The 12,270-nt window shown below is 41.4% G+C and overlaps 1 protein-coding gene across 1 annotated transcript in view; it reads right to left on the reverse strand.

Moving 5' to 3' along the window:
• cd276 (CD276 molecule) overlaps nucleotides 1–12,270 on the reverse strand; it is a 68,311-nt gene that overhangs the window by 37,322 nt on the left and 18,719 nt on the right. Inside the window, exons 3-4 of the mRNA XM_083900688.1 lie at nucleotides 10,614–10,964; nucleotides 7,786–8,082 (exon numbers count right to left, since the gene is read on the reverse strand). Of these exons, the coding sequence (XP_083756814.1) occupies nucleotides 7,786–8,082; nucleotides 10,614–10,964 (648 nt within the window). The remainder of the gene's footprint in view (nucleotides 1–7,785; nucleotides 8,083–10,613; nucleotides 10,965–12,270) is intronic.

The raw sequence follows: 12,270 nt of genomic DNA on the forward strand, positions 1-12,270 counted from the left end.
CTGATGCCAGACCAATCCCTCTTACAGGATTTAGAGGGGAGCTGTTTGAAATGTATTGCTGCAGGGCCATAACGGTCCCAATGATGGTCCTTTTTTTAAGGTCCGAGTTTAAAGTCCAAAGTGAACCTGATCAACAACAAAAGAGGGCTTTTGTGCATTTACTGCCATCATAAATACAGTGCACTGAAAAGGAAAGCAAGGAAGGATGGAGAGGACAGACAGGTTTCTACAAGGCTGAGGACTGACATAAAGATGTCAGACTGCGGTTTGTGGGAACACAGCAAAGGTGGGGGATTACACGAAAAGATGGATACGCAGAGGACATATATAATTTTAAAGATACATACACATCAGGAGGAGATGCCACGTCGATATAGGTTTTAAGTGATGCAAAGAAGTGCACAAAAATATCAAAAAGACAAGAAAGCAGAGACGAGGGTAGAAAAAAGGAAAAATAAATCCCAACACAAAGGAGATGAGCCTATTTTATCTTCCTGATTGTGTCATTCTAAAATAGCAGCAACTGCCCACAACTGAATCCAACACAAATCACAATTCCTCAGAGCCAGTATCAGTAAGGAGGAGTGCATGACAAATAACTTTGGCCCGGCCGTGACACAGGGATAACATTTTCTTTACTGAATATGCAGAAGATAAGGTTCAAACGTTTGGGAACACTGGCAATGGCAAGTGGCCCGAGTTAATAATTCTGATATGAATTAATGTGATTAAAATAGTGCCATTTCTGTCTACCTGGATTTATTTTAGATTGCCTACGTCTATTTGGTTGTTTTCCCTGACTGGGTTCCTGATAAGACAGAGCAGGCATTCAGTAAGAGAAAGAAAGCCTGTTTGTGCACTGGACACTAATTAATACAGTGCTCCGTTGGGAAAGTAGCCTGCTTGCTGCTCCACTGACAACAAATTCATTTATACCGCTGCTTTCTGCTTCTCCAAAGACTCTGTTAATTGCATTTAAATTAGTCCTCATTTCATAGAGAATAAAGACAGGCACAGTGGTTTGTCATGGAATCTGGAAACCAAAACATGAATTTGGGCACTATATTAACCAAGACTTGACTAATCCTAGCATAGAACAACCTGAACATGCTTGTAAGATGTTTAAAGGATAATTGCAATTCCAGCAATTTCAGCAAAGCAGCCTATTTAATGAGAGAGAGAGAGAGAAAGTTCAAGTAGTATATATCTGCATTCTTCTTCTAAGCCCTTTGGCAACACAAGCACAGAACTGATCGTAACGGTAATCTGATTGAAGACATGTTTTTAACTGCCACGTAATATTTTCAGAAATTCATTTGCGAGAGGAAAAAACAACAACAACGTTTGATTCAATGTTCAGAGAAAACACTCAGTGAGAGACGTCTTAGAAACACGATTGGAATGAACACTTATAGCTGGAATAAGCTGCGGCAGGTAGCTATTTAGGTGGCAACATGCTGTCAGGATCAAGCTCTGAAGACATAATAACACAGTGAAGTGAAAGGGGCAAGAAACACGCTGACATACATCTAATGAAGGGGAAAACTGCATAATGAATAGGTTAATACTCTCACACAGACCACCTACCATTAGCACCTGTGTTAGATTCCTTCTCCAAGATAAAGGTCAATGTTTATATAGCAATTAAAGATGTTTTTTAACCTTGATTTATCCAGCGAAGGTTGGTTTAGCATGGATGTGCTTCACAATAAACATCCCCCTTGGGAAAATATGCCCCACAAAAAAAACACAGCATTATACCTGGAGTAAAATATATTGGCTCAGAAACAGACTTTGTGAAAGAAAGTGGAAGGTCGCGGGGAAACTGGTAGGATCCAACTGAAAACTTTGCACACGTGTGAGTGAATGTGGTCTAGATTGGAAGTCATTCAACTTTTTTGGGGGCCTTTCACTACATGTGTTTTATGCCATATTTTGTCACAACAGTTTGTAATCTTTCAAATGTCGGTCCTTACATTTAGGAAACATTGGGCTGATAGACACAGGCGCTTCTTAAGAATTCTGATTATTCCTCCACACGGAATAAGTGATGGTGTGTATTCCTGCACATGGGACTGTGGTGGATTCAGAAAAGACTAATAAGAGCTGGATGAGAGCCCATGACAGTTGGTTAAAAAACAATTTGACAAAAAAAAGAAGAAGAAAAGACTAATCGATGCAAAGAAAATAAACCACACCAAATCAACTTAACACAGTCGTGCCTGCCAAGAGAGGGAGGAGTAGGGTCTGTCTGCAAGACTGCGAGAGAGAAGACTGCAAGACAAATTAACACTAGCCCCAACCAGATAATGCCTAATAAAACACTGATCTTGTGAAACATTTTTAGACAACAAATCATTTCTATCAAGTGGGTCTGCCTTTTATTAGGTATTCCTTTAAGGGGCAGTTTATGATTGTCTGTGTTTGTAAGTTAAAAATCTGATTTTAATTTGCAAACTGTCAAAGTTGACTGGAGTATTTTTCTGCAAAATACCACCTTCCCTTTGTCTTTTTGAACAATCATTCTTTTACAGAGGGAAGGAGGATTATATAATCATTTCTTTGGTTCGCATTAGCCATGAACACATGATTAGTTTACTCGACTAAAGATCTGAGTGAAGTTTAATAGATGAGTTTGCAGTTTGTTTAGCAGATGTCTGTAGTCTGCTCCTCATATTTGCTTGGGGCTAAAAGCTAGATGATACATTAGCCACCGTAAAGAAAACGTGTCCAAATCAAACAGACATGCTGGCAGGCAAGTTGCATTGTGGGTAGCCCAGCACAGTGCTTCTCAAAGTGGGCCCTGGAGTCATCAAAAAACAACAGCAAAAAAAAAAAAATATATATATATATATATATATATATATATATATATATATATATATATAAATGATGCCTTATCAGGCAGGACAAAAGGTGAAGAAATATTTCGGCTGAATGTTTTCATGACATAAGTGAGACTGGAGTGAGAAAAACGTCCATGTGCCACTTGTATGGACGATGCGGTGGCAATTACAGGCTAAAAGAGTGGGGTTACTGCAAGAATTAAGCCTATCAACATAAAGGTTATTGTTATGCACTGCATGCTGCATCTGTAGGCATTCACATCCAAGAGCATGGGAACCAGGTTTTCACTATTCTTTGAAAAAGGCTGTGACTGCAGATGCTTTTTATGTCAAGGACACTGCAATCACTGCTTTGCAGGGACGTGGACGCTGGACACTCTGAAGTGCGATAGCTCTCTAGTAGTTTAAGTTTTGCAGAAAAGTATTTGTGCTACACAGAGAGACATCAGTATTAATGAGAGAGCGAGAAAAAAAAACACCTTGAAGCTTTGCGAGTACCAATAGCAGTACGCATGTATGCTTAATTGGAGTTAGGATTATGGCTTTCTCCTCTGAAATACATTCCTCTCCCCAAAAGTAACAAAAAAACTAGTGCAAAATATAAAGACTGTTGCCAATAATCAAAGTGTTCTTCTCTATTTAGTATTTCAGCTTAAATAAAATACAGACAGTTAGACTTTCAGTCAGTTAAACTTCATAAAAAGGCAGCTTGGACATTGTAAAGTTTATTCACTTGCATGAGAAACAACTCAGGGTTCCTCCTACGATCAGGTAACAGCGCTAACCACTGAGCCACTAACTGCCCAGTGAACGCCGCTGCCAGTTAGATCGTAAAAACTTCTGCAGAAATTCTTCTACACCATGTGGGGTGATCTCCCTTCCTGTCAGTGAGTTCATCTCTTGCCTGTCAGGTCGCTGGTGCCACAGCTCTGAGCTCAGCAAACGTTTTCATCTCCATCTTGCTTCCTGTCATCCACTTCTCGCCCCTACTAACCCCCCCGTCTCCCTGGCTCCCTCTTCTCTATCTTCCCGCCTCATCTCTCTATCTCCTTCTTTGCTCCCACTCTATCTATCTCCATCCGCAACACCGTTCTCTGTAAATGCTGTGCCAGCAGAGTGGTGCCGGGGAGATGGCGCCATCCTCATTGAGAGAGCAAGCAGATGGAGTGGGGGTGGTGCCGAGGCTGGGGTGGGGGGCGGCAGGGGGGAAGTTCAGTGACAGGCCCTGAAAACCAGCCATCAGACAACACACTGCAATCACACCGATTCACTAGATGGGCTACATCACTAAAAGCTCCACATTCAGAAAAGGATCTGTAAAAAAAACGATAGGATATAGACGCTTGATCCCCCCCCAAAATCTGAAAACATGATTCATTTAAAGGAGAACAAAATAGTCGGAATAGGCTTGGAGTGTGACATCAAGACAAGTAGGACAGGAGGATGAAGTGGAAGAGGAGGGGAGGGGGGGGTTGTACACAAGCACACTTGCCGGGCAAGCAGACAGGCCACAGTTCATTTAAGGACTGAAGCTGCTCCTTTCCATCATTGGACTCTTCATTAATTCCAGCTGTTTCTCTAGGTCTCCTCCAGCATCTCAGCCATTGCTGCACTCAGCCACATCTATCAATATCCCGGCAACACAACAACACTGTCTGTGCCAAACTGTCTGCAGGGTGTATTAACAAAAAAAAAAAAAAAACATCTCTGAGGTGCCTGGTGATCATACGTTGTTGGCATTTGGGATGTTTGTGGCACGGTAGGGAACCTGGTCAGAACTATGAAAGAGGCAGGATTAACATGGATGACTTCACACAGACTCTAAAGTGCAGCTCATGCTAGTGCTTCGTTCAGTGCGGGGTAAAGGGTTCATTTTGTCAAAATTAACCTTGTCAAACTCCTGTTCTGCCTGGGGGAGATTTGTATTACAATTGTAATTTTTCAATCAGAGACTGGGGAGAGTGTGAAATGTTAACATGCTTGTCGTCTTCCCCCTACAATCTCTGGCTTTTCTTACTCTCCTCTTCCTTCACTCATTCTCATAGTCCCATTTAAAATTTTAAGCAGATTTCAACCGTCCTCCTAATAGGATTCTGAAGTGCCTGAGCATGGTGGGTATACAGCGAGTGTGTTCACTATATCAACACAAGCTCAGCACACTCCAGCAGAAGAGTTCTGCTAGGTCAAAATTAATTACAGAAGCTGTTAAGCACACACCAGCTGTTGTAAACACACGCAAATATATTTTGATTTCAAACAAGCCCCCCTTATATCACGGCACACAAACTACTGTAAATCTTTAATGTGTTTACGAGCAACTCGGGCCATCGTCAAGCTGTGCCCCTACTGAGAAACTCTTATTAATGAACACCCATCTGCTGAAAATCACTATTACCAATGTTTTAATTAAAGAGTTTCCTCGGTTTCTTGTGTGGATTTGCTTCATTTGTGCTGTCTCTCTTTCAATCATTACAGCGTTACGCTTCAAAAACACCGTTGCTCTGAAGTATTTTTCTAGTCTTGGTTGTTTAAGCTGATTCCTTTTTTTTTTTTTTTTTTTTTTTGAAACAGCAGGACCATGACACTCGAAGCAAAAGAAATGGAAATGAGCACAAGTAAAACAAAATAAATCAAATCAAATACTGTGTTACTTCTTTAAATTGAACTATGTTGAAATATGCATGAGCAAAGGTGAACCTGGGTGGCTTTGTGCCAACTAATTTTAGAACATATTTAAATAACAAAAGAATAAATAACATTGATAGTTATATAGTGTTAACTCAAATGTCACCAGTAGTCAAACTCAAATAAGGACTGTGACGATGTACGTTGAAGATTGTCTGATTAGGCAGTGTGCCCAATTACTGAGGGATATATACAATATGAACGACAATTAAAACTTTATTCAAATTTGAAATAGTAATAGTTAGTTTTGCTTTAACATAACCATATTTCAGTAAATTAAGTACTGCACAATATACTGACATAACAGTGACTTAATAGCTTGATAAATCAGTTGTACAGAGAGAGTCCTAATCTAGGCATGTCTATTTCACAAAGATGAATGTTATCATTAAAGGTGCCATATGTAAGAATGTGGCCAAAAACGGTTACTACATTCAAATTCAAAATACCAAGGTCTTTTAGGTTTCGTTTTCTGATGTAACTGGCAACCCGTGGTTGCTCGGCAGCTGAGACTCTACTGACTGCAATGATTGGTAGACGGCGGTAGGTGGCGCCACATGCCAAAACATAACTTCAAAACATAAACATGATTTGCAGTCTGCAAAATATTTTTTTAATGCAAATATTCTGGCTGTACTGTTGTTGTTGGTGAGTTCAGTATGTTATATGAACATTATTCCTGAGTCTCTGTGACATATTAGGAGTATTTTATGGCCAGTTGCTTTAGAATTATTTCATAATGCACCTTTAATGTTGGAGCAACTGAAAATGGTGCAGGTTCTTCACAACTTCCTCTCCATCTGCAAAAATAAATTATGCTAAACTTATAAACAGAGGCAGTTTAAAGCAGAGAAGGTGTATCTATTTAAAGGTGATTGCATTCTAACTGCAGGGAGAGGGAACCACAGCAATGGGGTGCCGTTTACACCTGGTACTTTGCCTGATTCATCTATATTGAGGACAAATTACTGCCACTGTTGATATGTTAAAGTTTCCACATGTGCATAAGGGGTTAAAAGTGTGATTTAAAATGGAACGTTTCAAACTAAATGGGGGTGAAGGAAGAAAAATTGGAAATATCACTGTCACTCTTTCATATCACCTGCCTTGAAAATGATAAGAACGCATGACCATCGAAGTCATCAATTCAGACAATTCAATCTTTTTTTTCCAAGTGAATCTCATTTAAAGAGGGGAAATAAAGAAGGAAAAAACCTGGCATGAAATGTAATAAACCTGTAATAGTGCATTGATCCAGTAAGAAGGAGAAGGGAAATAGCAGTCACGATGACTCAGGCGCCTTTAACACGATTACCTCTCTGTAGTATTTCATTCTCACCATGTGTTTAATACCTTTCCACTCCCCTAATAGTTCATTTCACTAGCTTTCTGTACTGTTTTTGAGAGTGGCCAACCAAACCGTTGGAAAGGCCACCCTCCTTCAGCTGTCCAGCAAACCCTGCCCTGCCAATCGGCCATCCTGTTTCCAGACAGCACAGTCATTTCCCAGCCCACTGGAGCAGCACTCCGTGACCTCTGCCTCAACAGTCCCAGCTCCAGCACCAGCTCCAGCCTGGAGAGCAGGCTTGGGCCACCTCAACTTATTTATGAGCCATTTTACACAGTGCTGTTCCCATTAGAGACCCTGCCTCAGCCCACCTTACATGGCAGTCTCCTTGCACTTAACACCAGCAGAGCCAGGGGGACATGTGAAGTGGATGGGTTGATCATTAGATCCATCACTTAGGTGCTGTCACACACTTTTTCTCAAGATTACATCACTCAGAGAAACTTCTTGGTTAGAATAATCCTTACAGATAAAGGGGAACAATCACTTTATCTTACATAATATTTTACTCTTTGAAATGTGTACTGAATAGGATATTTGACTATCATCAGGGAAATAATAACCCACTGATAATTTAACAAACGCACAAAAGAACTGGTGCTTCTTGGCCCAAATTGGACATTTCATTAATCCTCTGTCATTGCTGTGAAGCTGAACTGAGGCTTGGAGAAACAAAGAAAGAAGCTGAAAGAATAACAATTAAATGACGATCGATTCACAAAAGCATGCGGGACGTAAATGAGAAACTCTGCAAATGCATGACAAGATTAGGCTGTGCTGGTAACACTAAAACAAAGCAGGGAGCTAGTGAGTGTTAGTCAGTTTACTTTGCACTAGAGTGGGGGTGATAACATTATCTAAAAGAGCTAAATCTACTATTAAAGGGAGACGAAGGCCAACACCCACCTGTGATTGTGACATAAGCGTTGCCCTCGTCCCCCAGAAGAGGGTTGATCAGTCGGCAGCTGTAGGTGCTATTGGGCTCCAACATGACTGTCAGCACACTGGTCATGGTGAACAGCCCCTCCTCGTTGGCGACCACTGAAGTGGTGATGTTTTCTGTGAGGTTGTGCCCACCGCCGTCCTGCCATATCACGTCAGCCTCGGGAAAACCACCATAGGCTATGCAAGTCAGGGCCACTTCATCACCTGGCCGCAAATCGGATTCGGACTGCAGAGTAACCACAGGTTTGGAGTAGGGGGCTGAGAGGAATAAAAGTTGGACGGGGAGGAGAAAAAAAGAGGAAGGGAAAAGATAAGGGAGCAGCTGGTACATACAGTAAATTTAGTTAGATTCTCGGCAGCCCTGGGAAATGTTTGATGCGATTCGAATTAAATGCTTAATTATATTTAGGGAGCTTAGCATAACTTGGTGCTGAAGATCTCGCAGACATGAGTTGTGCAACGCTCCTGGTGCTGCATCCCCACACTTTCTACAGAGCCAAAGCACTGAGCCATTCCCAGAAAGGAAATCCAGTGGCAGTCAGGGGGTGAAAGTGAGCCCGGCCTGGGAGAAAACTGGCTTGATCCCTACGTGGCAAATTCTCCTCTCCTGAGAGCTGGAATGTGACTACAGAGGTGGCAGAGAAAGAGGCTGCTTATTTTGCGACAGCCAAAACCAATCGTAGCACACAAACAGCTGGGTGAAGCCGAGTGCGAGATAAAATTAATTTCATCTGAAATGTAAACTCTTAACACAAAGACAGCGTTAATAGGCAGATTTCCATGAAGGGCTCCTTACACTTGCTTCCTCCACTGCATGAAGGAAGTCTGCAGTGAGAATTGTAAAAGCTGGCTAAAATTAAACATCTATAAATCTAATACGTAAAATTGAGTCAATTTGTCACTGTTGGAGATGTTGTTTTTCCTCTCCCAGGCCAGAAGAAAACAAATCTTATTCATTAACGCTGCCTAATGCACATCCATCCTTGGAGAATACAGAAACAATCTCACAGCAGATATAGAAATGTGAGAGGAGAAGCGCACAGTATCATTATAAATAAATAAAAGGCTCTCGGCTGTGAAGGTGGGGATGTAGTCACACAGCAGAGATGTTAGTGATGGCCAATTGACCGTAACAACAGCTAATAATCAAAGTCAGCACATTATTGACCATGACAGAGACCACAATCAGTGCTTATTGACCAAAAACACTGCTCAGCAGCCCTGAGGAAACTGTTTATCACCTGCTTACATCTTGTGAGAAGAAATTACCCTAAATCACTGTCTACATTAGTAAATGCACGACACATTTTACTGCATACTATTAGTGTATATGTGTGAATAAGCACCGGGGTCAAATGACTTTTCAGCACAATCAATATAAGGTGTTAAGTGAAACTTTGATCCAAAGAATGTATAATGAAGCAGCATTTATACAATCCACTCATAATATTGAACAGGGTAAAAAAAAATATTTATGCAGCATTTATTATTTTATTATTATTGATTAAAGGAATATAAAAATATGCCTGGTTAACTTGTGGGGTAAGGAATTAAACGGACACTACACCGACATTACTCATCAAGAGTCCTATGCACGCTGTAAAAACAGTCGCCAAGTGAGGAAATGGAGTTTTAAAACAAGGGCATTTATTTATGGGCCAATAGAAAACAGACAAAAGATGCTGTTAGACTGTGTTGTGGAGAATATAGTGTTCAGACGAATTAAAGATTGACCCAAAGTGTCAAGTCAGGATGTCTCTATCGCTCAATATTCTAAGTCTGACCCTTTTTGTTTGTTTGTTTTGAAATCTGTCTACAGCAATAGTGCATTCCTTAACCTAAATCAAATTTAAATAATTTGAAAATACATATTAGAAAATGTCATGAAAAATAAGACACCTGGGCTAAGTGAAGCTTAACCCTTTAAGGTACTACTACAACTATTTGGTCGACCACATTTTAAGTCACTATATCTCATTGAAAAATGCATCAAGCTGAACTCAACCTGAAAGAGCCATCTCTACCATTGCGTCTGTGAGCAGTATACTCGTAAGACTATTTTGTTGACATATTATCGTTGTGGATAATCGTTGTTGTACAGAATTGTGTAACTTAATTCAACAAAAATAAGTCTTATAAGGGTCAAATAATTTTTTCAAAACATGCTCCACCAAACAGTTGACTTGTCATTTTATGGTAAAGGTAGAGAAGCGAGCTAATGTTGGTAAAATTAGGGGGGGGGGGGATTAGTGTTAAAATGATTACTTTAATTTATTGACAAAGAAATTGCACTTAATGTGACTACTCTGAATGTTGTACTTTTATTATGAACAGACGTCTCAACCGTTTGGTAGAGTTGTTAAAACAATGTTTTGATAATGAGTAGCAGTGCATCCACCGTTCTAGAGTGGGGAGCTGGGCGTCTCCGTCTTCTGGGTGAGAGAGTTGAGTCTCAAATCTCGCAGCTGGGAAACACCGTCAGAAAAGAGGATTTCTATCGGCTCGTTTACGGCAACTAGGAGGTTTTTGACCATAAAAACAAGTTGATGTATGTAGGTAGACCTCCATAACTAACATATATGTGCAACAGGACCACTCTATGTGAGCTTTAAAGGGTTAAGGTTGTCTGATTTACTTACTTACTGATTTTTAATCAAGCTGAAGCTAAACTGCAACTCTCACATTGGTTAGGGCAAAGTCTTTCGTTGTGTGTGTGTCTATGTGTGAACAGCCCATGTTCACATTCATCTGTTACTACTATGTGTCATGCGCTATAGAGTTTGACTCACCGGCCACCTGCAGTAACAGAGCAGCACTGCCATAGTCTTGCACCCTGACGAAGCAGGTGTAGCTGGCTTCATCTGCCACCACCACCCTCTTCAGCAAGAGCGAAGCATTGCCCAGGCCCAGCTGGCCAGGAAACAGGCTGGTACGGTTGGCGAACCTCTCAGCCTGGTCGGCCAGCTGGTCGTGACCCCCCCAGTAAGAGTGCACGTTGCGTTTGGTGTCGGTCAGCTGCCAGAAGACGCTCAGATCTGAGTGGTTGAAGGGGCCAGCGTGGCTGAAGGAGCAGTTGAGTATGGCATCCCTGCCATGCAGCACCACCACTGGCTGCTCCGGGACATCAACTTCCATCACAGCTACAAGACAAAAGACGGCACACATGAGTAATGTCAATAAATACAAAATACCCTATGAAAAAAAAGGAGGAATTGTGTTTTTATCTACACAGAGTGACATTTCCCTTGATGCGAGGAGATGTCAGATGAACTGTCAACAAAAGAAAAAAGTGCACAGTCTTCCCTGCAACCATCTAAACCCCTTTCTAAGCTCCTGTGTCAAACATAACCGATTTGTCACCCAGGTATTCGAAAATACACAGTAAACAGTAAAGTGCTGGTTTCATGTAAACGGAGAATTCACTGAATCACAACATTCATTTAGTGCTCTGTGTTCAAATGTGACTGACACCTACACAAATATGAATATTTTTGAAGGAAGAATCAATGCAGCAATCAATGCAATATATGCCGTTACTACTTCAGAAACATCCCCTCTGTTTGTGCAGCACAGCAGCAGGCAGTGGCTGAGGCGGGATGAAGGCAAGTGGAAAGAAAGGAAGGATCTGGAAGGAAGCAGTAGGACTTTGTTTGTGTTCCTATAGGCTTTGCCTCCTGGCGATGGCTCAGCGCACTGAAAATCAGAGATGGCGGCAATAACATCTGTACAGCTTTAGATAATCGTTAGTTAAATCTAAAGAAAGAAAAAAAACAGCCAAGGGAATAACTGCAGCAAAGCTCTTGACTTTGTGTTTTAGTGGGAATAAAAGCGACACTTGGGAACAACTGCGGAGTTTTCTGTGCATCGGTGCTTAATGCATGCATGCGAGTGTATTGTTTGTCTAGACTAGGCCAAAAAGCATAGAGTACACTGCCTAATCATTCTGGATTAGTAGCCATCTTGGACTGTTCCGAGTACATCCATAGTATTCTCAAGAGTCAGCAATCTCCATTGATCCCTGTCTGCTGTTATACAACTCTGAGACACTCATCAGCATCACAGGGGAGGGGGGGGGGGGCGAAGCCAGCCGGCCCCTGAGGCAATGCACTCTACTTTATGCTCAGCCTCTCTAATTGTTATAATCACAGTGGCATTTTAGCCTCCTCACCTCTTTTGAGCTCTGTCTATCACAGAGCCAACATCAATGTTGAATCACTTTGCCATGAAGGAGATTTGACTGCTGCAGAGGTGCAATAATTACTTCCCCCATTAACAACAAACAAGTCTTACATCTGAGGGGGCTCATATATAAATGGGTTTTGTTCAGTCGAGGCAGACCTATTTTCAATCCTATTCCTCCAATCCCAGGGAAGTAGCGTCTCAGCATCACACCCCCATACTAACCTGCTCATCTGTAGGAACAGTGCCACCTGCTGCCTTCACTTA

The sequence above is a fragment of the Microchirus variegatus genome (assembly GCF_963457635.1).
Source record: "Microchirus variegatus genome assembly, chromosome: 14".
In the NCBI taxonomy this organism is placed as follows: domain Eukaryota; kingdom Metazoa; phylum Chordata; class Actinopteri; order Pleuronectiformes; family Soleidae; genus Microchirus; species Microchirus variegatus.